The following is a 26,064-nucleotide window of genomic DNA, read 5'->3' on the forward strand; positions in this document are numbered from 1 at the left end:
TATATATATATATATATATATATATATATATATATATATATTCCCAATTTCAGTTTAGCATCTTTCTGGAAAATAGTTCTCAAGTTTAAAGTTCAGTATTTTAATAACAATTACTTGAGAAAATCGTTTTGCAATTGTTGATGATTACATTGCAGTTGTGAGTGTGTGTCAGGAGTAACATCCGCCATCACTCAGCTTTACATGTAATGAATACACTGCAGTGTGAATAGCCGAATTAAATAGGCATGTTTGTGTGTGTTTCAGCATGTGGTAAAATAGGGCTTCCAGTGAATGTCCAGTTGGGTTTCTAATAGCACTGCCATACACCCAATCAAGAAATTGAGAGATCGGACTATGGTTCTCCTTTACCATCTCTTCTCCATCCCATTTCCAATCAATCACCAAATGCTAAACATTTCTAATGTTTTCCTCTCTTCTTCCTATTCAAGGTCCTAATTTCCCTTTTCCAAGAAATTACTGCATCTGATTTTTCGGCCTTTAGTGCTTGCCATTCCTCTACCCACAGCCCCTAGTCGGTTCTCCATACCACTCATATTTGCCAGCCTTACTATTAAAATGCAGTTGTAATTTCAGGCAGTCTCCAGCACGGGTTTCAAGATCATTTATAAGCTGACGTTCCTTAAACCTTGCTTCCTATTGTTTCTCACCTGGTTCCTTACACTTTTATGACACCAAGTATAATCACTCTTCAGTAGGTTTCCCTCACACATACTCTTCACTCTACATTTGATGTCCCCCTGCTTTCTCTTGTCATCCTTGTTAACTCCCATTCCGTCTTCAAAATTCAGCGGTATTATTTCCTTTGCGATGTCTTCCTTAAGCCTCCTCCCTTTAACTATTTATTTATTTGATACTTTAACTATTAAAACATAGCTTGCATCTACTGATATATTTACTCTGGCTTCCTATATTTTTGGAACTGGTTTTATTTATCTTTGTATCACCAATTCCTAACTGATACTTTACAAAGAGTAAGTTGAATAAAATATTTCCTTATTCTGTCTTCTGTTCCAGCAAGGGAGTGAAAGCACGGTTCGTTGTGACTGATGGTGGAATTACCAGAGTTTATCCCAAAGAGTAAGTTCAAATAGCATTTGTAAAAATAAGTGCATTACAAAAGACTACTCCAAGGATCTGCACATTACTGTATAAGGAAGCCGTTCTTCAGAGAAACTGATCATTATCTGTAGATTAAATTGGAGTCATTGTTTAAAGTACTTACATTATTAAAATATTCCATTCCTTTAAAAAATGCTGTTATATGACTCTTCGGTGATGGATTTGTGTATCATATATATTACAAAATCTAGGATATTTTAAGAGAGATTTTCTCTTTGTGGAAACAAGCTAACCTAGTTAAATGACCATCATGGTTATAGCCTATTGGCTATATTGGCATAGCACTTCATTGTTTACTGTGTTCTTCAATGGATCTCACCTGTTTATCTTCAGAATAATCCATAAAATGGGCTGGGCAGGCTTATTAACACTAACTGACCTATTTACTGACTTGTACAGAACTACCTGGCTGCACATAACACAGTAGAACTAGGAGTCAGCTTTTCTGACCCTTAATATAATTCTATGCTGATATATTGCTTAGTAATGAGTATCATTTACCCCATCAATTACTACTAACTTTCTCAGACATACCTGAGATGTACACATATCTGTACATTTCAGTTTTGTCCAAAAAGGAGAAAGTAGGTTAGCAGGTAGATTAAAGAATAAAAATGATGAGTCATTTTTTCCTTAGGGCTGGAGAAAATTGGCAAGAAAACCCAGAAACGTATGAGGACAGCTTCTATAAAAGGAGCCTCGATAATGATAACTATGTTTTCACTGCTCCCTACTTTAACAGTAAGTATTACTTTAGAATTCAGCCTTCTCAACTTCTTTTCTTAAAATAAATTATTGCATTTCCGTTGACGACGTAGTCTGCAGTGGGGCTGCAGCAGGCTGCCGTGAGCTACTGTGAGTGGCCGACAGCCAGCATGAGCTGCCGTGAAAGACCGTCCAGTGGCAGGCGAGTGACTGCCTCAGCCGGAAAGAGTGCAATGATAATACCAACATGGGCCAGTGAAGCGACGTCCTCCACAACTAGACTGAAGAACAAAAGGACAGCAACTTGTCTGTTCCCTTTCCCCAATTCCAACGCTGTTCCCTCCCCCAATTCCCCAATAAAATCTTTAAAAAAAAAAAATTGCTACTACCTGCTTTCCCCAAAAACAATAATTGCAAGTTAATTGCTCAGAATAGTCATTATTAAGCATATACTATATGGATGGCACTGGAAAGACACGAGCATCTGTTTATTTGAGGAGATAAAATGCATACAGAGGAAACAGTCATCCAGTAATATAGAGACAGTATATCTACATGCATGCATAATGCATAGAAACACATGTAGATAATCCCTCATTTCACAAAATGCAAATATATTCAAGAGTGTTTAATGAATTTTTAAAAATGTAATGAATTAGTTTCCTCCACTCTAATTAGTTTGTTAAATATATTATTTATAGAAAGTAATAACAGCCCATATTTTAAAATATTTTATTGGTTCATTCCCTAAAACTTTCTAATTTAATTCCTCAACCTGTCTAGCAGTAGGTATTATTTATCCTTATTTTTACAAATGGGGAAACTGAAGTTCAGTAAATTTCAGAGTTTTTTCCAGGGATTGGTATCTTCTAAAATGCAAAGGCTGTTTGGGGACTCTAAGAACAATCTTTTCATTTCACTCCAGCAATATATTTTTTATTTTTAAGATTTTTATTGGGGCTGTCTTTTTGTTCTTCAGTCTAATTGTGGAGGACGTTGCTTCACTGGCCCAAGTTGGCACCATCATTGCGCTCTTCAAGGGTGAGGCAGATCAGTCGCCGGCTTCTGGATGGCCACTCACTGCGGCTGCTGGCCGCTCACGCTGGCTACTGGCTACACACAGTAGTCCATGGCAACCCACTGCCACAGAGGCTGCAGCCTAGCCATCGCTGGCGACTCATGGCAGCCCAGCTCCAGGTTGAGCTGTTGTTCAGCGTCTTAGCTGTAGAGGGCAGTGTCACTGGCCCTCATATGTGTGATCCAAACCGGGCCCTCTGATGTCCCAAGCCAGTTCTTAACCATGGCGCCACTCGGCCGGCCCCATTCCAGCAGTATTTTAACAAATGTCATGTAATAGAGATTTGGCTGCATCCATTATATCGTGGAACTAGATGCAGCCAAGCTGAATAATTCATATCCCAATGTCAATTAATACAAACCGGCTCATGGCCCCCCAATTCGCCTGATGTATAGAGGAAGAAGAAGGAAGAAGAGACTGCATACCACGTATCTATTCCAGAATACTTAAACCAACACTATTCACTTGTACCTATTATAATAAATTTAAGTTATTTGATTTTTCTAAATAGGCTTGTTTTCAGTATTTTGTTTTGTTTTGTTTTTAGAAAGTGGACCTGGTGCTTATGAATCAGGCATTATGGTAAGCAAAGCTGTAGAAATATATATCCAAGGAAAACTTCTTAAACCTGCAGGTAAGCATATATATTGTATACATAGACACGACCAAAATTAAATGTGGCCTAATATTTATGTTAAAAACAGGCAGTGCTCATCAGGAAGGCCATCAAAAAGCTTCAACTAAATCAAAATAAAAAACAGGTGAAATAAAATACAATACAATTACTTCTCTATGAGATTGGTGATAAAATAAAATTGATACTACATAGAGTTGAGGAATTTTCAAAGAAATATGTATGTTTATACATGATTGACACAAATTTATGGAATCAATTTAATGTTATATATCAAAATTCTAAATGCTGGATTGATCCAGCAATCCCACTCTAGCAGTCTAACCTAAAGACACTTCCAAATACACAAAAAGATGTACAGCCAAGGTTGTAAATATTTGTAACCATGTAAACATGAAAAGTTTCCATCATTGGAGGAAAGATGAATGATGACATATCTACACTATCTGTCATTTAAAAAGACTTAGGTAAAGATCTATTTTTTTTAACTCCCAATAAAATAAGTAGAAAAATGAGTTTTTTGTTAAAATAAAACAAATCAAACAAAATGATCTGTAAAATTGAGCATCAATGGGAATTGGAAGCAGGCTGGAATGAGTGAATACAATAAAGTAACAATTTTTTTTTCATTGTATGATTCAGCACCATTTAAATTTTTCAAAGAACATATATCAGGCCAGATTGAGAAGACAAATAAATTACCTTCCTGCTCCTGAGAGCAGTTTCATCCCTCAGTGGTTCAATTACATACATTCACTCCATCACTTACTCACTAACTCATCCACCCCTCATTCATTCACTCAGTTGTTTTGATTCTCTTAGTTATTCTCTCAGTCACTCATTCATTCTCCCACTTCCTCACCCACTCATCCTCTCATCTCTGCATCTTCAATAAACATTTCTTAAGTATCAATCATATGCATTGGTGGGGTTAGGGAAACCTCTTAAACCATCCTACTTGAATGACGCCATATTGACAAGGCTATTCCTAACACTATCACCTTTTTTTTAGATTACTATCTGGATTAGTTAATTGGCCAGATTGTGGCAAATGAATAAACTCTGTTGTGAATATAAATGAGGTTTATGTAATAGTGTAAGAGCCATTAGCGTTAGTTCTTAATGAAAATTCCAAGAACTGTAGCTCTCTAATAAACATATTCAACCCAAATTTAATGCTTTTGTACAAATTACCTAACTTACTAAACAAATATTTATTTCAGCTAACTGCAGCCTTTTAAATTAATTTGAATCAACTTTTCAATGTACAGCTGAAATTAAATAGATTATTTTTTTAATCTCAAGAAACTTGTACCTTTACCTACTCAAGAATTTTCAAATGTGAGAGAAAAAAATATATAAGAATCATAGCTACATTTTTTTAATGTATGTGTCAATTTTTCTTATTTTCCAGTTGTTGGAATTAAAATTGATGTAAATTCCTGGATAGAGAATTTCACCAAAACATCAATCAGGGATCCGGTAAGATAATTAAAAGAAACTTCTTATGCTAGACTTAATCTCAAATAAGAATAAAAAAAGTACAAATAAAGTCTTATACAGAGGAAAAATAAATTTTCATTTATCACTACATTGAAACAGAAATATGAATCCCTAATTTTCAAAGACTTTTTTGTTTAATCAATTAATATATAATAAAAAGAAAAATATTTCAATGCTATAATTTGAAATGCTAGTTTAGATATCTATTAATTGCGGTCTAATTTTTAAAGATAAAACTATTATCTTTTTTATTATGGAATAGACTATTATTTAATCTTTTATACTAGATAAATTATTCTAAGGTTTCTAGTTGTAACATGGTAGTAATATGATATAATTAAAATCCAACTTTAAAAAAAAGTGAGGTGATAATTGTATTCTGTCTTTCAGTGTGCTGGTCCAGTTTGTGACTGCAAAAGAAACAGTGATGTAAGAAAACTCTTTAATGAAAATTTTTAACTATTTTTTTTCTTGTATTACTCTTGGTAAGACTTTAATGTTAAAAAAAAAGATGCAGGAAATTTTAATTGAAAGCTAAAAGTATTAATCTATGGAGTTGTGAACTAATTCATAGATAAGAATATGAATTATATGCTTTTAATACTAACCTTAAATGCTTCTAGTTTTAAAAATATTCTATTTTATGGGAAGATATAAAAAGAACCACATAAATATGAACTGTATTCGCTTCACCTCAATTGTGCTAGATTATTTTGTACACATTTATCTTTACCTCTGTTCCTGGATGGGAAGTTTCTAACTAAAGTGTCCTTGTTGGTTATCAACGTAGTCTTCCCTCATGGTTTGTATTTTCTCTGAATTTGTTCAACACTGTAGTTTCAATGATGAGAAAAATTTTTAACTAAACCTAAGAATTATATAATTTATTATAAAGTTCCACTGACATGGACTGGATTTCACACTGTCTTCTATTTTATTTCCGTTTGAGAAATTGAAAAAGCAAATGTGGATCTCTTTGTTCAAAAGTTAAAGATGCTTTAAGAATGATGCTAGATGAGTTATTCCAAGAATGAATAAAGAAGAATGAAATCCACTGTTTTCTTCTAGGCCTCTTACGTGTGTGTGTGTATATTTCCAAGGGAAGCAGAGGGTGCATATCATCTTACCATTTCTAGTTCTGCAAAATTTTAAGCTAATAATTTTAATTATTTTTGTAGTTTATCTATTTTACATAGACTTTATATGTATATGTCCCCAATTCTAAAAACAACATTTTAAATTGTGATTTTGTACAATAAAAATTACTACATATATTCATGAATTTAAACTAGGTGGGAATTTATTCTATATTTTAGGATGGATGATTTTTTTTCCTTAGTCATGAGCATTCCTTGTTTTGCCTTTTCTTTTAAATCTCAAATTATCCAACAAAATAGTTTTAATATAAAATAATTGTAAATATCCTCAGGCTGCTAGTTTGTTTTTTTAAGCCTGTGAAGTATGGTGACTAAAGTTCATTTTTAAAAATATCTTTGTCAAAATCTTAAGTTTCTGTTTAAAATAATAAAATATTTATGCATTATTAAATATGTTGGTCTCTCCAATTTCCTGAATCATTTAGATGACCTTGGAGTAGCAAAAAGATTAATTTTGATTTTTTTCTTATGATTTGTTCAGACTGAGTTGGCCGTTTTAACTAGATAGATGTGATGGAATACCAAGCTCTGAGGATTTGATATGAATCTATACATATCCTTAATTTATTTCATCAGAATCTCTTGAACATATATATGTTCAAGAGAAGATATAGTCATTCGATTTTTTTCTCCTATTTTTGTTATTATAGTCATCTCATATAATGAAGGAAGGATAATGAAACCTCCTAACCTTCCTACAAATGTGTTAATAGTTATTTTTATTTTGATAGGTTATGGATTGTGTGATTCTAGATGATGGTGGGTTTCTTTTGATGGCAAATCATGATGATTATACAAACCAGGTATGTACCCAAAGTGGGAAGAAGTAGGCTTTCCAAAGTTTGTTTTCCTGATCAGCATCATAAAACTCCTTCCCACCATTATAGAAACTGCTGAGCTGTATTTCTGTCATAAATTTTAAAGTGCTTGATATAGTATAAATCATTAAGAAATGGCATCCTAATCTAGTTGTTCTTATGTTTGTTAGTTCAGTTTACTTTCTGGTACTCGCAGTTACTGTTAAAACATACAGCTAAAGATCTTAACATAACATGAACTTTTTTATTTTTGATCTCCTGCAAATTTAGAAAATGTCCATATCTTCAACATTTATCAGTTGATAATGTCTAACTTAACACTATGTAGCTAGTTTGAAACAACTGAAGTTCGTAATACCAACTTTGCAAATTGGTAGCACATAGGCTTTCATTCACATAGGATTTTAAATAAAGTAGAATTCATTGCCAACTAATTTCATTTCTGATTCTACACTACTGGCTTCTCTTAAGAAGAAAAGAAAATATCTCTCAACACCAAAAATAGATTTTCCCTATCCGACAATGTTTATGCGTTGGAGTTTAGGATTGCTCCTGTAGATGGGACTCACTACCATTCATCACAGTCCCTACAAGTTCATATCTTTTTTTAGTAGCACCCATTTCTCTCATTTATGCTACTTTTCTCTTCCCCAGGAGGCATTTGATTGTGACCTTAATGCTTAGGAAACAGTGTCCTTTCCTGCCACAAATATCACACAGAGCGCCCGAGTAATGAGAACAGCTAAGCTCATTTGGGTTCTTTCGGAACGTCATATACTGATTTATAGTATTGCTTACTTTTGTTTTAAAGCTCCTGAGTAGTTTTAGGATGCCGTTTCTTTGTATTATTTCTTTTCATTGCACTGGTTCAGGTGTTAATATCTGACTTTAATTTGAAACTTTATTTTACTATATTTTTCTGTACTAGATTGGAAGATTTTTTGGCGAGATCGATCCCAGTTTGATGAGACACCTGGTGAATATATCGGTCTACGCTTTTAACAAATCTTATGATTATCAGTCAGTTTGTGAGCCCGGCACTGCACCAAAACAAGGAGCCGGGCATCGCTCGGCATATGTGGTCAGTAACCCCCCATCAGCCCTCCTTCTCCCGGGGACACTCAGTGTATGTTAATGAAATGACCTTTTTATTGTATTTTATAGCCATCAATAGCAGACATATTACACATTGGCTGGTGGGCCACTGCGGCTGCCTGGTAAGTCAAAATTGTGTTTTTATTGGTAGTGAGAGAAAAGTGTTGTGAAATGGTAAAGAATTGGATGACAGTATGGATTCTGTGACATGTAAATAATTATTATGAGTTACTTTTTTTCATTTCCTAGAGCACATATTGGTCATATTAATAGTTCTTCCTAAATGATCACTGTAAAAATGTTACAATTATTCCATTTGTTTATATGAAAACCATGTTGTGCTCATGCAAATGTCAGCCTCTTCAGAAGCTTCTTTTTTCCTGTGGATCTGTTGTCTTTTCATTTGTGTCTCATCGTTATAGTATATACAATTCTTTAAATTTTAGGTATTTTCATCTATACTATTTATTGCCTTCAATATCCAAGGTAGATGTCCTTATTGCTCCATGCTTTGATATGACGTGATGATTCATCTTTCTGCCTCTTTACTATTCATACAAAGGCTGGCAGAGTTTTAGAGGCATGCTATTGCTGAAATGGATCCAATAAATGGAATTTATTGATTCCATCCTCCTGCCTCTTTCACCCTCACACCTATACCCTTCCACCTATGAAAATAAGACATTTAAACTGCTTATTGCGACACTGTGAGAAGACTGGAAGATCAAACTTGGCATTGTTTGGTTCTGGTCAGTCAAGTAACTAATCCTCCTGTTGTGTCTGGGACCCATGCCTCCCTCCCTCACCGCCTTCCTCCTTACATTTCTTATGATCAATGCCCTACTGTATCGTCCAAGTTTCCTTCCATGTAGGTTAATCTCTGACATCCACTTGAAGTCGAGGCTTTCCCAGCTAAAATTAAAGGATTATAAAGTAACAAAGATTTTAGATTAAAAATCCTATTTTTTCTGAAAAGAAAAATTGTGCTATTGGTGCTTTATTGTCATGACAATGATATTTATATGGCAACCTCTATTGATCCTAAATACTTGATTGCCTTTATGTTATTTTCTGTCCAGAATACACGCCTCCTCCCCTCCCACTGCCTGTCATTCTTTTTTAACTAAACTCAGTTCCAGATGATTCTGTATTAATATTTGGCTTGACTGTCATTTCTCATAAAACTGAAATGTGTCATATATCCTATATATAATATGTATATCTTATTTCATGAATGTCACATTATGTATTTACAAATGCATTCTATATTGTGCAGTAAATAGTTTGTAAACTCTAGTTTGGCACAGACGGAGTCATTTTGGTTTGGTTTTTGGGGATTTGTCTTCCACAGAGTTTTAAAAACTAAAATAAGGAGAAAATCCTAAATTGAAAACTACAAAATGAAATATTGACATTCTCCCTCTGAGAGTTACCTCTTCTCCACAATCTCATTTCATCTTAGGCCTCTTCACATGTGTGTCACTCATTAGTCCTAAACACATCTGTTTTCATGCCATCTTTAACAGAAATATATTTAAATATTTTGTATAAGTTAAGAAATACTTATGTGAATGTGCTCCTAAACCTTTTATTAGCATATTCACAATTTTTTTCCAAAAAGATGAAAAGGAAATGTTTATGTGTATATTAAAAAATATGCAGGTTTTTATTATGTAATTTATCAAGGAAATTATCTACATTTTTATCATAATTATTCATATTTGAAATTCAGGTCTATTCTACAGCAACTTCTTCTAAGTTTGACCTTTCCACGACTTCTTGAAGCAGGTAAGTGAATGCTCAGGTATTGTCATAATAACAATTAAAATTTTATTTTTGGATGTGCTGAGAGTTCAAGAAACTCAGTGAGAAAGTGTGGGTGTGTTTGTGTGTGTGTGTGAGAGAGAGAGAGAGAGAGAGAGAGAGAGAGAGAGATCATTCATTTGAGACTTGTAGGTTAAAATTGTTTTGTCAAAACTTTCCTAATGCTTTAGAAATGGTACTACGTCACATTGGACTCTATTTTATAACTATTATGTATTTGAATTAATTTATATTATTGATATTTATTTGGGCACCTATTCAGGGCTGCCACTATATTACCCAGCAGTAAACAAGTCTATCAGGGTGCCTGCTCTTATACATTTGTTTTGCTCCGTGAGAAACAAAGGCTCTGGGGAACTGCCTGTAATGACCCCTCATAATGGCGGTCTTTCTTTCCCCACAGTTGAGATGGAAGATGAAGATTTTACAGCCTCTCTGTCAAAACAGAGTTGCATTACTGAACAAACCCAGTATTTCTTCGATAATGATAGTAAATCATTCAGTGGTGTATTAGACTGCGGAAACTGTTCCAGGTAATTTGTTTCTTCATTTCTGGACTAGTGCTATTTCACTAAGAAATTGTACTCACATTTATAATCTTTATGGAAAATAATGGAGATTGCTGTTTCAGTCTGAGAGATATGAGTAACTGTTTTAAGTTAAAACATCAGAGATCTTCAGTTTCTCTGTAGATTTTTAAAATTTTTAATTTTTAAAATTAACTCTGATAACTTATAATCCCTTCAGTTGTAATATTATGTGATCAAGAAATCCACGCCCACTTTTAGGCAGAACACAGAGAAATCTGATTATACTTTAATGTATTTTTTGTCTGAAAGAACCCATATTAAAATGTTTGTAATATAGAAAAAAGTTGTATACTCATTCTATTAAGATTAATTACATAAATAAGTCTAAGTAATTCTCAGCCAAATATTTGTTTTGTTTTTTTTTACATATAGTTACTAAACTGGTTTATAAAAAATATTCAGTGGTGTGTGTTTTACTTCTAGCTTTCACTGAAATTTGCATTGAAGATATATTTGATTTGAAATTGAAAGAACTAAGAGAAAATATCATTTTCTAAGATCAAGGTTAATGTTAGTCAATATCCATATCCATATCAATATCTATAAAACATCTTGAAAAATGTTGGAAAGAGGCAGAGAATTTAATTTGGTTGTAATGGGATAGAGGAGTAAGGCACTGTGGGGATTTTTGAAGTTTTGAGAGGAAAGTGACAATCTATGTCACAGGATACCTGAGAACAGAGCAGAAAGGCACAGCTTAGAAAGGAAAGAGTTGGGATACTTTGTTTTTAGCAACTTGGGGCAGGTTATTCTAGAAGACATGTAAATATAGAGAAGAGGAAATATGAGGCGATGAGGTAATCTGAGCATGTGAAAGGACTGGGATAGGTAGTTGCTAGGATTTCAGAAAAGAAGCTTGTAACTGTTAAAAAATGTTTTCAGGAATGGGTTAAATGAAACGAAACTAGTATGAGTTTTTAATATCTGTGGTCAATATGATTTTATGACTGACTTCAGCAAATCTCTGCGTCCTAGGGGAAGGTAGAGGGTATGAAAAGGAGCAGAAAGGGGAAAGTCAGGCATGAATTCAAGAAAAATGCAGACCATCTTGTGTAGAGATTAATGTTTGAGGCTATTAACTTCTGGAAACAACATTGTAGCGTGTTTAATGGGTACATCAGAAAGAGTTTCACAGTCCTTTGGCCTTTCATTAATTGCTGTCCAGTAATAGCAATGGGTGCTTTAAAAATTGACTGAATTAAATTGTGAAGATCAGTATAACCAAGGTATTAAGTTGAACCGTGGTTTCTTTTGATTTGCTTTGTCCTTGTGTCCCAATTTCAATGGGAAAAAAAGCAAGAAAATCCCACATCTTTGAAAATATATAATCATAAAGAAGTTACCGTTTAATGACAGATTTACATTTTTATATTGGTTGCTAAAGAAGGCAGAAGCAGCTTAAGGTGTGGAAAAGCGAATGCATGGAAAAAAAGCCTTGATTTTTTTCTGTATCTGTGTTGTCTGATTCAGTGGTGAGGTGCTGCCACACGTAGCCCTTCAGTTACAATGAACAGTAAAATTGTGTGTCTCAGTCACACTAGTAGCATTTCAGGCGCTCAGTAGCCTTATGTGGCTGTTGTTTACCCTACTGGATAAAGCAGGAAACATTTCCATCTTCACAGATAGTTGGCTGAACAGCACTGCTCTAGACTTTATTCTGCCATTAGCTAGGGCAAGATGCTTAGCGTTTTTTGTGCTCCTAGTTTTCTTATCTGTACAAGGCAACTTTGGCATATTTCCAGTGATAAAGACCACAATTCCTTAAATGTGTAAAATAAACCACTTTTTTTATGAGATTCAACAATTAAAGGGTACTTGTTTTGCATTGAAGACTAACACTTAAACACACTGGAAACATCTATTGCAATATTAGTGTTCATTTGAGAGAGGTAAGATGTGAATAAATAAAGCACAGTATCTCTGAAATCATTCTCATTCTGTTTTACTGTTTGTTGGTGATGCAATGTGTTTCAAGATGTCATACTTTGTCTTTCATGTTAATATGTAAGAATTTTTTAAATTTATTTCTTTCCTAAAAAATAATATTCTGTTATTTTTTTTACATACTTATTTTACAGAATCTTCCATGTAGAAAAGCTTATGAACACCAACTTAGTATTCATAATGGTTGAGAGCAAAGGGACTTGTCCCTGTGACACCCGACTGCTCATACAGGCAGAGCAGACCTGTATCCTTTGACATCAGAGAGCTTTGGGATGGAAAACCATCTTAAAGTAATGCATGTTTAACCTTGTCACCGTGTTTATGCTCATAAAAAGGAAAATAGAGTGATCACCTCAAGGAGGCGGAATGGAACCCTCATGCAAAATTTGGTTTGCATGTCAAGACTAATGATACTACACATGCACCAAAAGAACATGAAAGGTTTCTGACTCGCATAATGAGGCTTCACGGAGAGAGCAGTGCAGGTTCCCAAGGATATCTGAACGTGGCTTGCAAGGGCAAGGAAGAGCAACTGGCTTGGGCTTTTATGGTTGTTCGGGAATGGGTAGCTATGCTGGCTGGGGCTTGTGTGGCTCAAGTTTCCAGGTGGGGCCAAAGGAGGGAATACTTGAACTTCCCTATCGGCTTGCCCAAATGTGGGACAGAAGGAAAAAGGGAGTGTTTTGGCTTGAAAGCTGTCAATAGTCAGCCATCCAAAATGGAGTCAGATGTGGTCTACACATATAATGGAATATTATTCAGCCTTAAAAAAGAAGGAAATCCTGTCATACACTACACCTGCAATGTCAGTAACACCAAAAGTACTTCTGTTGGTAAACATGCAAAGTGACATACAATGACTATTAAAGCAATTTAGGCAGAGGTTTTTGTAAAGTGCCTATAATTTTTTCATTTATCCGTGCTGTTTTGGGGGGAAAAAAAAGTTCTCACATATGTTTAGAATTTACATTTATTAATATTATTAAGAATTAGTGTATGTTTCTGTCTTACTAGGATATACCCAGGTCCTCCCTTGTGCTGTTTTTACAAGTATGACCCTATCTTATACTCTGCATCATTTGTGCATTTCATCCACCTATATGCTACAAATATTTATTGAGTACTTGCTATGTGCCAAGGATCATATACAGTAAAAATCTAAAAAGTTGATCTCTTCATGCAGCCCCTAGTCTAACAAGAGAAACTTTGTAGCGGTTTAATTCCTTAAATCTCTAAGTACTTAAGCTGGTTGTGTTGGACTAGAATAATTGCGTAGGTATCTCTTACTTGCTTTGGAAAATAAATATATTGCATTGTCTTTCTTTAATTGTGTGAAAACAAGTAACTTCATATTCCTTAACGAGTTTCTTTAGCCGATGGTCCAGATCCTTGTGATATGGTTAAGCAACCCAGATACCGAAAAGGGCCTGATGTCTGCTTTGATAACAATGTCTTGGTAAGACGAAACATTTACTGTATTAAATACTATAGCACAATGGTCATTACCCACAAAAATTTAAAGAGACAAATTGCAATTTTAACTCAAACATGATGTCTTAACCATAGTGTTTCTCATTAACATGATGTACTTGCCGGTAAATAGAGTTTTCATTTCGATATTGTTCATGGTTAGCATAAGCTTAACAGTTGCTTCTTCTATCTGTCCTTCCCACAGAAATTGTACTTTCAAACACAATTCCAATTAATGTACTAATAAGCTAAGGTTACAAATCTGATTATTTTAAAGACTTTCTCATCTATAGTAACTGGCAGTAAATGTTACTTATAGTATATGAGTTGCCTACCTTCATTTACATTCCAATTTTTAACATATAAAAGTTACTTTTATTAGTTCATGTTTAATCCTTAGTCAGTGTATTGAAAAACCTGTTAAACAGCTACCATTTTATATTTCTACCTTTTTTTACGTGGTTTCTGAGTCTATCATATGTTAGATTTATATTATCTTCTTAACTGTATTAATTTTTGTATTGTTTGAAAATGAGACCAAATCAATTAACTTGATAAAATTTACAAAACATATTAAATGTACGTTATTTAAACACAACTACTGATTTCCCTATAGGTCAGCTGTCTCCCTCTAACAAATACTATTCTGACTTACTATGTCTGTAATATTAGCTTTAGGCTTTTAAAATTATTTTATTAAGAAACTTTATTCTCAAATGAAAACTACAAAATGCCTCCCCACATTTAAAAACTAATTTTAAATCTATTATGTGCCTTTGCATTAAGTGGCTTGCACACACTGGTGAGTGTGCAAACACAGACCATTATCATCTTAGGAACTGTTTATTCTCAAAACATGTTAGGTCACCTATTGATTAATGTGCATTAATAGAGGTTGTTACGTATTTATTTAGAATAGACTTACCTATTGTGGACTTATTTACTCCAGTACACATGGCCACATTTGTCTCAGAAAGAATAAGGCGTTTCCATAACTACATATTATGCAGTTCGACAATATGAATTAGAATTGGAGCAAAGAAGGAATGAAATCAGTGATGGTGAATAAGGCTAAAAAAGCAAGATGTTTTAGCAAATAAATCTGTTATCTCTGTGAGGACAATTGTGCATTCCTCTTTGAATGGGAAAAGTGATTCAAAGTTGCAGCTAATTGTTCTTTTTCATTAACCCCGTTAGACTTAAAATTCAGGTCTGAGGACTTCTGTTTCTTAATTGACTCCACCTTCCAGAGCTTTGCCCATGTCAAATCATTCTCCAAAGGATGTTGTATGTGGTCCCAAGGGTAGTGTTGTTGCTCGTAGGGAAGCTTCACTCATCAGCTATTTGCCTGAGGTTAAATTCATTCAGATGGACTTTAAAGATCATATAAAAACCCTATTACTCAAAATGTTTTCACCCAGGAGACTCTGTCTTTTGATCAAGGCATTTAAAAGATTTGAAAATACAGAAATTTTCAAATATTCAAGTTCTTATCAATGATACAGCGGATTGATTGTGTGTGAAAGTACAACTCTTGCTCAGTAGCTTATTGTGCTAATGATGTCTTGTGTTTCTTTAGCCTTGAAATATTTTGTAATGCTTATTTGCAATGGTCACTTGAATCTGCTCTGGATGGAGGCTCACATAAACTGCTAACTGCCAGCAAATTGCATGAAATCTCATCTTGTATGTCTTCTTTTCTGTGTTTTCTTTCTTTTCCCTGTACTTGCTACTTTGCCCGTTATTAATAGGATCAACTTATATGCACACCGAATCGTGCCTGTACCATGATGTCAGCTCCTATCTTCATTTTACTGCAAGTTTTCATGTGGTGTGGATGGTCAGTCACTTTCTCTAATTTTTCTTTGTTTTTGTGTTTGGCTTGAAATTTTAAAAAAATAATCCATATCCCTAAATACACTATCACAGCTGCCCCAGAAACCAGATTATTAAAATCCTAGCACTAATGTTTTGTAAATAGCTAATTTCAAATGTTGCAAACATTTTTAATCTTAAACAGAACATAACCAGCATCCTATATTTATTTTAAAATCAGTTTTTTTCTCATAGGGTTTGTTCTAAAGATTAAGTCAATGTGGAAAAAAAATTATACATCCTTCATGATCTCTTCCTTATTAAAGAAAAATATATTGTACTAAGGACAATTTGTAGAGCTGGTTATCTCAATTTATTTTCAAAAGATACTAACATAAAATTAATGAATCATTTCAGTTTTATTTCATAAATCAATCATTCTAAGTTTTCTTTTCTTTTATAAACAAATACGATTTAAACAAGTTTTTAGATTTTTCCTACCAAAATATTGATATCATGATTAAAATATTTTAGTATGAGTGCTTCAAATTTCTAAGTTCATTTTACTTAATATTATGTACTTACATTACCTAGGGCAACACTATCATTATTTATTAACCTTTTGACAAAGTTCTGAATTATATAAAGAATATGACTAAATAGATGTTTTAGAGCCTGAGTTTGTGTTCAGAGTTCCATTTATGGTTTTGCAGTTTCTTTTCTGATGCTCTGGAATCACCATGGTTGTTACTAGAGCAACTGCTGTTGTGTTCTTTCTTCATTGTTGTCCAGGTATCCATCGATTAGGAAACCACTAGATGGAGATGTGGCCATTACTATGAATGGAGTGAGCTTATCAGAGGGGGAAAAAGTGGAATAGCAGAGGGAGTTTCAGAACACAATTAAATTTGTCCTGGGATAATAAAATAATGGTTTTCACAGCAAAAAAAAAAAAATCCAAGTAAAAGAAACCTAGCTGATTTTAATACTTAAAAAAAGACCAAAGTTAAATAATCCCTCTCTACGAACATATTTTTTAATTCATGTGTAGGTAGCTATTTGAAATATTGATGCCTTAAAGAATCGAGCCCTTAAAGAAAATTACATAGGTAATCATACCATTTATATATTAAAAGTGTTGCAAAATTATATTTTCTATATTTGTTTCTATTTTTGATTATAATAGAAATGAGCAACTAACGCTTATGGGTAATATATAATGGATAGTCTTACAAAGATAATGTAGATGGCATATATTTTGCATTACAAGACTTAGGTTGGTGATTTAAAAACACATTTATCAGTGTAGAACATTGAATCTGGTCTATGCAATTTGAGTATTGCTGTGATGATATCGAAGAAAGAATTTTGCCTGAAACAATAGAAAGTTGAAAGAAATAACATAAAATATTCCAAAAATAAAACTGAGAAGTTAGTTGACAGTTTCTCCCCACATTGAGGACCAATAAAGGTCAAAGTCTAAGCTACAATGTTAGTCTGGTTATGACTAGGAAATTGTGGTGGATTCAATTCTGCTCACAGGAAAGCTGGAGTGGTGGTGTCACCTTCTAAATGGTGATATCTCTAAGAATTTAAAAAGTGGCTGTCTCACGCTAGAACCCTTATACTCTGCGGAACCCAAAAAGGATATAATTATAGGTGTATAATTATGGAGCCCAAACCATGAGGACTTCATCAGAACACAAGTGTTCAAATGAGACCTTTGGATAAGAGCTTTTTGAAGACTAAGTGGTAAAGGAGAACAAAAGATAAACAAACAAATAAAGCTAAATTTTCTTTATCAAAGAAGAAAGTAAAGCACGCCAATAATATGTGCCACTGAAGAAATTCATTATTTTTTGCAAACTAATTTATAAAAATACATTATTGGGTATATGAAGAATGCAGAAATAAACGTGTGCATACATATACACACATACATTTAAATAGTTAAACAAATATACTACCTACCTCATGAGTTAATGAGGTGTGTTAAGGTGCTGTGTAGGAGAAAAAGTTATTTGTTAGGGATTTTATTCCTATTAAGAGCATCTCTGCATAATACCCACCTGCCTAAATAATTTTAAATATAGATTTCCTTTGAAGCTGTTATTGGGTGACTTAAGTGCAAACATAGCTAAATCCAAAAGTGAGCCTTTATTTGGTGGATGTCTTCACCAGTGATTTGCCTTTTGAAAGAAATTTAATGATGATTATAATTTAGAAAAGAAAGAATGCAAACTTCTCAGCCAAATAACCTAAAACTTTTCTCTTGGGAAAATTTATTTCTAAATTTCAAGTCTTGGTAAATGAGGTTGCCCATGCAAAACGCATGAGAAACCATTATAAGGAAACTGAAGAGGCAGATTTTTCATTGTGAATCAACTTACAAACTTCAGGGACTCCAAATAACTTATCTAAACTGCCACCTACCAGCCTGAAACAGACATATCTCATCATCACACACAGGAAATGAAACGGGGGGGGGGGGGGGCAACTAAAAATATAAACAATGGAATCAAGCCAGAGAGAATATTTTTCTTTCCATAATACATTTCTAGAATATAAAGATGTATTTTACATTAATAAGAATTTATTTGACAAAATATATCCTTAACACATTCATGGGTCTTGTTTGTGTGATAAATTCCCATTCTATCAAATTAATACTTAACTAGAACTAGGGCGCCCTCCTGGTGAAATGACAATTAAGCCTTTAAGTTAGTATTGTATGCTTGCTGTGTTTCTAAGCAGTTAATATATGGCTACTTTATTGAGTACCAGCTGTTCATTTATTAAGTACTTATTGTACACCTACTATGTATCAGGGTGCTCTTCTATTTGTGAGATATTTGAGATATGTTTCAACTAAAAAATAATTAGTTGTTTTCATCTGAAATTCTAATGTAACTGATCACCCTGTTTTTTATGACGGTACCCTACATAGAGGGAAAAATATTTGAACAAAGAGCAAGTACAAAGGCCCTGAGATAGTAAACACCTTGGCTTGTTACAGAGAAAGCCAGTGTTATTGGAGCAGAATGAGTGATGGAGGAGGGAAGAGAATACAGTAGTATGAAGGAGAGACAGCCAGGCTCCAGACCACATACAGCTTTGTAGGCCTTGTTAAGAAATTTGGATTTTGTTCTGAGAGTGATAAGAAATTTCAAGAATGGGGTGAAAGGATTTGATTTTTTTGCTTTTAGAAGACTGCTTTCTGGAGGAAAAAAAATTGCAAAAGGGCAAGAGTAGAAACAATGCGGCAGATTTTGCAGGAGCGTGGGCAAGAAGTGATGGTGACTTGGACATGATGTTACAGTGAGAAGTAATAGGTTTGGGGATATATTTTGAAGCTAGAGTTATTAAGACATGCTCTTGGATGAGATTTGAGAAAAAGGAATCTCAGATGACTTGTTGTCTTTGATCTGATTCACTACCCCTAAACATGTCATTTAGAAAAATAATGTTTTGGGGCAAGCTTGAGAGCTTTCTGAGACATAAAAGAGGAGAGGCGGTGGAGATTAATGGACATGGGTATCAGAGAATTCAGGGCTAAAAATATAAAAATGTGAGTTGTTGAGGTTCTGGTCCAACATCGTGACATAGGAGGCCCCAAAGTTACCTCATCCCAGAGACACACCAAATCTACACCTATCAACAGAGAAATTCCCTCTGAAAGAAATCCATCTGAGTGACTCCTGCACATTGGGTGAACAAGACAATACCCACATCAAAATGGGTTATCACCATAACCTTCACCCCCAACACAGCAACATAAAATCAGGAGGGCACAGAACTCTCAGGTTCTCCCTGAGTCATGAAGGGTTTAGACTAAACATCTAGCACCCCAACTTTTAAGACTTCCACCTGAGGGATGGGCCCCAAAAATACCTAGCTGTCAAAGTTATTGGAGACTTGTATCCATGAGATCCACAAGACTGTAGCAAAGAAACAATTCTTAACAGACCCATGAGGACTCACCATAGCCATCCTCCCAGGGCTCAGAGAAGAGAGCAGACAGAAATGCTTATCTCCTAGTCTTTCCCTGAAAGATATCTATTTACATATTTTAAATGCTGCTTACTTTTGTTTCAGCCTCCAATCAGCCTTAATCTAGGTGCTGACTGAGATCACACTCCCCACTTACCCCCCCCCCGGGACGATGACCAGTATTGGCATACCCGCAACTACTGGGAGTCACTAAGAAACATCCACTTTAAGACTTGGAGAGGTGGCTGCTTTATCTAATGCATAGAAACCAACACAGAGAATCAAGTAAAACGAAGAAATAGAAACTATGTTCTAAACAAAAGAATAAGATAAAATTCCACAACAGACCTTAATGAAAGAAGAGTCATTGAGTTCAAAATAATAGTCATAAAAACGCTTACCAAAGTTAGGGAAACAACGCATAAATCAAATGAGAACAAAGACATAGAAAATATAAGAAAGTTCCAAATAAAAGTCACAGAGCTAAAGAATATATTGACTGAATGTAAAAATTCAATAGAGAGAGTTCAATAGGAGGCTAGATGAAGTGGAAGAAAGCATTAGTATACTCAAAAATGGGGTACTGGATTCACCCAATTTGAGAGGCAAAAAAGAAAAAAGAATAAAAAAGAGTGAATATAGCTGTAGGGACTTATAAGACAACACCAAGCAGACCAAAATTTGCATAATAGAATCCCAGTAGGAGAAGAGAGACAAAAAGAGGCAGAAAACTTATTTGATGAAATAATAGTAGAAATTTTTCCTGGCCTATGGAAAGAAACAGACATCCACATCCAGAAAGCCCAGAGAGTTTTAAATTAGAGGAATCCAAAGCACCCACACCAATTAAGGAGTAGGGAATACCTCCAAACTCATTGTATGAAACTAGAGTTATCCAGATATCAAAACCAGAAAAAGGCATTACAAGAAAAATACAGACAAATATCTCTCAAGAACACAGATGGAAAAATTCTGAACAAAATATTAGCAAACAAAATCTAACAATATATAAAATGAATTACACACCACGGTTATGTGAGATTTATCCCATGTATATAAGGCTGGTTCAACATATGCAAATCAATATGTAATACATCACATTAATAAAGTGAAAGAAAAATTATATGATCATATCAATAGATGTAAAAACAAAGCTTTTGACATAATATAACATCCTTTAATGATAAATTGGCCAAATTGGGTGTAGAGGAACAAAACATAATAAAGGCCACTTATGACAAGCCCACAAGTATTATACTCAATGGAGAAAAATTGAAATCTTTTCCTCTAAGATCTTGAACAAGACAAGAATGACTCTCACCACTCTTACACAATATTGTAATGGAAGTCCCAGCTAGAGCAATTAAGCAAAACAAAAAGAAAAAAAAAAGATGCAAATAGGAAAAGTAAAAACTCACTATTTGTACATGATATGACTATGTATATAAAATACCCAGGGCCGGCTGAGTGGCTTAGTTGGTTAAGAGCTCACTCAAAGGTTTGAGCTCTGAGCAACAGCGGTTCGAGTCCAGCCCGAGCTGAGCAGCCGCTGAGCTGCCAACAGGTGGCAGGATGGCTCAGCTAAAATAAATAAATAAATAAATAAATAAATAAATAAATAAATAAATAAATAAAATACCCAAAGACTCCACCACAAAAACTATTAGCACAAATGAACAATTTCAGTAAAGTTGCAGGATACAAAATCAACTTGCAAAAAAATCAGTTACATTTCTATATACTAAGTATGAAACATCTGAAAAAGAAATAAAGGAAACTATCCCATTCACAATGACATCAAAAACAATGAAATACCTAGAAATAACTTTAACCAAGGATGTGAAAGATCCATACAATGAAAACTACAAGGCTTTGCCAAAAGATATCAAGGAAGATGCAAACAAATGGAAAGATATCCCATGTTCATAGTTCAGAAGAATTAATATGTTAAAATACCCATACTACCCAAAGCCATCTGCAGATTCAATGCAGTCTCCATATAAATATCAGTGAAATTCTTCACAGAAATGGGAAAAAAATTATAAAATTTGTATGGAGTCACAAAAGGCCTCAAATATCCCAGACAAGCCTGGGGTGGGGGAGAGGGGGAGGAGTCATAGGTATCACACTTCCTGATTTCAGACTATACTACAAAGCTACAGTAATAAAACCAGTGTGGTACTGGCATAGACATAGACACAAAGACTAATGGAACAGAAAAGAGGCCAGAATTAAATCCCGTTACGTACAGTCAACTAATATTCAATAAGGAGCCAAGAACACTCAATGGGAAAAGGATAGTCTCTTCAACAAATGGTGTTGGAAAACTGGATAAACACATGCAGAACAATGAAATTGAATTCCTATCTTATACCACTCATAAAAATTAACTCAAACTGAATGAGAAACTTAAACAAAAAGCCTGGTACCATAAAACTTCTAGAAGAAAATTATAGGGACGAAGCTTCCTCACATTGGTATTGGCAGTAATTTTTGTGTATGACACCAAAAGCACAAACAATAAAAGTAAAAAATCAATAAGTGGGATGATGTCAAACTTGAACACTTCTACACAGCAAAAGAAAAAATTAACCCAATGAAAAAGCAACCTACAGAACGGGGAAAAAATTTTTGCAAGCCATGCATTGGATAAGTGGCTAATAGCGAAAATATATAAAGAAGTGATACAAATAAAATTTTTTTTAAAAATCCCACTAACAGATGAGCATAAAAACTGAGTAGGTATTAAAAAAAAAGACATTCAAATGGCCAAAAGGTATATGAAATGTCGTTCAACATCACTAATCATCAAGGAAATACAAATCAAAACCATAGAGTGAGATCACCTCACACCTGTTAGAATGGCTTCAAGAAGACGAGACAACAAGTACTAGTGAGGATGTGGGAAAAGGGAAACTTTATCACTGTTGGTTGGAATGTACATTAGTGTAACTAGTATGGAAAACAATATGGAGGTTTCTCAAATAATTAAAAATAGATCAACCATGTAATCCAGTGATTCCACTTCTGGGTGTATACCCAAAGGAAATGAAAACAGGATGTTTAATAGATATTTGTACTCCCATGTTTATTGCAGCATTATACACAAAAGCCAAGATATGGAAACAACCTAAGTGTCCATTATTGATGAATGGATAAACAAGAAGTGGTACACACACACACACACACACACACACACACACACACACACACACAGGATTATTATTTTGCCATAAGAAAGAAGGATGTTCTGCAATTTGTAACAAGATGGATGGACCTGGAGCACATTTTGCTAAGTAAGATAAGTCATACAGAGAAAGACAAGCACTGTATGATAGCACTTATATGTGGAATCTAAAAAAGCCAAACTTATAAAAACAAAGACTACCAAAAGATTGGGGGTTGGGAGAATAGGACAGATGTTGTTCAAGGATACAAACTTAAAAAGAGTAGTAAATAAGTTCTACAGATTTAATGCACAGTACAGTGAATATAGACAACAAATAGTATTATTGTCATCAAACTTAGTAATAGACTAGAATTTAATTATTACAACTACTAAAAAGAAAGGATAATTATGTAAAGTGAAGAGGTACTAATTATTGCTACAATAACAATCATAATACACATGTACCTCAAATTTAAACAATGTTATATTTCAAATATATTTCAATAAAAAAAGAGAGACCCACACTAAGACACATTATAATTAAATTATCAAAGTAAAAGACAAGAGGAGAATCTTAAAAACATCAAGAGAAAAACAACTTGTTTTGTACAAGGGAAACCCTAAGACTATCAGCAAATTTTTAGCAGCAAATTTGCATGCCTGAAGGTAGAAGCATGTTATATTCAAAGTTCTGAAGAAAACACCTGATAACTAAAAATACTCTACCCAGAAAAACAGTCCTTTAAAATTGAAGAAGAGATAAAGAATTTCAAGACAAGCAAAAACTGAGGGCATTTGTAACCACTAGACTGTCCTTACAGGATTTTTTAAAGCTACTTCGTTAAGCAGAAACAAAACAGTGCTAATTAATAACAGGAAAACATGAAAAAAAAATCTCATTGGTAAAGATAAATATATAAATTCAGGATACTAATCTAATGTAATGGTGGTGGGTTAATCACATATATCTAGTGTGGTTGTTAAAATACAAATGTAGTAAAAATAACTAACAATAATTAATGGCTCACAAGATAAAATATGTGAATTGTGACTTCAAAAACATAAAACGTGGTGGGGAGAGGATATAAAAAAAGAGCTTTAGAATGTGTTCAAGCTTAAGTTGTTACCAACTTAAAATACAGTGTTATAAGATGTTTTATGTAAGCCGTTGGTAACCACAAACCAAAAACATATACTAGATACACAAAAGATAAAAGGAAAGGAATCAAAGCATACCACTACAGAAAAAACATCAAATTGCACAGGAAGAGAGCAAGAGAAGAAAAAAGGAACAAAGGAATTTCAAAACAGCCAGAAAACAATTAACTAGATGGTAGTAAGTGCATACATAGCAATAGTTACTTTAAATGTAAATGGACTAAATTCTCCACTCCAAAGACACAAAGTGGCTAAATGGAATTTTAAAAAACAAGACATAATTATATGCTGTATACAAGAGACACACTTCAGCTTTAAAGACACACACAGACTGAAGGTGAAGGAAAGAAAAAAGATATTCCATGCAAGTAAAAAACCAAAAGAAAGTCTGGTTAGCTATTCTTAGACAAAATAGACTTTAACACAAAAACTGTAATAAGAGACAAAGAAGGTCATTATGTAATGATAAAGGAATCATTTAACAAGAAGATATATAACATTTGTAAATATTTATGCACCAACATAGAAGCACCTAAATATATTAAGCTAATATTAAAGCCAATATTCTTGATTAACATAGATGTGAAAATCCTTAACAAAATATTAGCAAACTGAATTCAACAATACATTAAAAGGTATATGCATACCATGACCAAATGGGATTTATTCCGTGGATGCAAGGATGGTTTAACACCTCAAATTAATCAATATACTATACCACATTAACAAAATGAAGGATAAAAATAACATGATAATCTCAATAAATATACAAAAAGCATTTACCAAATTTAACATACATTTTGATAAAACTCTCAACAATGATGGTAATAGGTACATACCTCAACATAATCACAGCCGTGCATGACATGTTCACAGCTAATAACATCATATTCAATGGTAAAAATCTAAACGATTTTCCTCTAAAATTAGGAACAAGAATGCCATCTGTCACCACTGTTTTTCAATGTAGTACTGGAAATCCTAGACAGAGCAATTTATTTGCAGATAACAAGATTTTATATATGTAAAGCCCTAAAGACTCTATCCCAAAGCTGTTAGAATTTATAAGCGAAGTCAGTAAAATTACAAGATACAAAGTTAAAATACAAAAGTCAGTTGCATTTCTATACACTAATATTGAACTATCAGAAAAAGAAATTAAGAAAATAACCCCATTTACAATTGCATCAGAAAGAATAAAGTACCTAGGAATAAACTTATCCATAGAGGTGAAAGCCCTATACACTGAAAACTATAAAACATTAATAAAAGAAATTTGAGAAAACACAAATAAGTGAAATAATAGTGTTCATAGTTTAGAAGAATTAATATTGTTAAAGTGTCCATACTACCCAAAGCAATCTACAGATTCAATGCAATCCCTATCAAAATTCCAGTGGCAGTTTTCACAGATATAGAACAAATAATCCTATAATATGTATGAAACCACAAAAATCCTGAACAGGTAAAATAAACTTGAGAAAGAACAAAGGTGGAAGCATCATACTTCTTGATTTCAAACTATATTACAGTAGTCAAAACAGCATAGTACTGGCATAAAAAGTAAAAAATAAAAAAAATTTTTTAAAGACACATAGATCAATGGAACTGAATAGAGAGCCCAGAAGAAACATGCACACACACACACACACATGCACACACACACACATGCACACACACACACACATACATATATACGGGTGTGTGTGTGTGTGCGTGTGTGTATGGTGAATTAATGTATGACAAAGGAACAAAGAATGTACACTGGGGAAAGGATTGTTTCTTCATCATATGATGCTGGGAAAGTTGAACACCACATGCAAAGAAATGACACTGGACCACTACCTTGCACTATGCACAAAAAATCTATTCAAATAAATAATGAGACTAAATCAAACTTCAAAGATTCTGCACAGCAAAAGAAACCAAAAAAGGGCCGGCCGAGTGGCGCGATGGTTAAGAGCTGGCTTGGGA

The 26,064-nt window shown here is 33.8% G+C and overlaps 1 protein-coding gene across 10 annotated transcripts in view; it reads left to right on the forward strand.

The window, feature by feature from the left end:
* CACNA2D1 (calcium voltage-gated channel auxiliary subunit alpha2delta 1) overlaps positions 1 to 26,064 on the forward strand; it is a 484,358-nt gene that overhangs the window by 454,867 nt on the left and 3,427 nt on the right. For 6 of the 10 annotated variants that reach the window (XM_019660718.1, XM_019660719.1, XM_019660721.1 and 3 more), the window contains 12 exons: positions 1,036 to 1,098; positions 1,778 to 1,881; positions 3,471 to 3,557; positions 4,972 to 5,039; positions 5,451 to 5,489; positions 6,949 to 7,020; positions 7,964 to 8,116; positions 8,200 to 8,252; positions 9,863 to 9,918; positions 10,358 to 10,487; positions 12,623 to 12,732; positions 13,862 to 13,944. In XM_019660718.1, coding sequence (XP_019516263.1) covers positions 1,036 to 1,098; positions 1,778 to 1,881; positions 3,471 to 3,557; positions 4,972 to 5,039; positions 5,451 to 5,489; positions 6,949 to 7,020; positions 7,964 to 8,116; positions 8,200 to 8,252; positions 9,863 to 9,918; positions 10,358 to 10,487; positions 12,623 to 12,732; positions 13,862 to 13,944 — 1,018 coding nt within the window. Of the gene's footprint in view, positions 1 to 1,035; positions 1,099 to 1,777; positions 1,882 to 3,470; positions 3,558 to 4,971; positions 5,040 to 5,450; positions 5,490 to 6,948; positions 7,021 to 7,963; positions 8,117 to 8,199; positions 8,253 to 9,862; positions 9,919 to 10,357; positions 10,488 to 12,622; positions 12,733 to 13,861; positions 13,945 to 15,709; positions 15,799 to 26,064 lie in introns of all 10 variants that reach the window. The other 4 variants (XM_019660717.1, XM_019660720.1, XM_019660723.1 and 1 more) reach the window with 1 other exon arrangement.

Source organism: Hipposideros armiger, unplaced genomic scaffold (genome assembly GCF_001890085.2).
Source record: "Hipposideros armiger isolate ML-2016 unplaced genomic scaffold, ASM189008v1 scaffold_326, whole genome shotgun sequence".
Classification (NCBI taxonomy): Eukaryota; Metazoa; Chordata; class Mammalia; order Chiroptera; family Hipposideridae; genus Hipposideros; species Hipposideros armiger.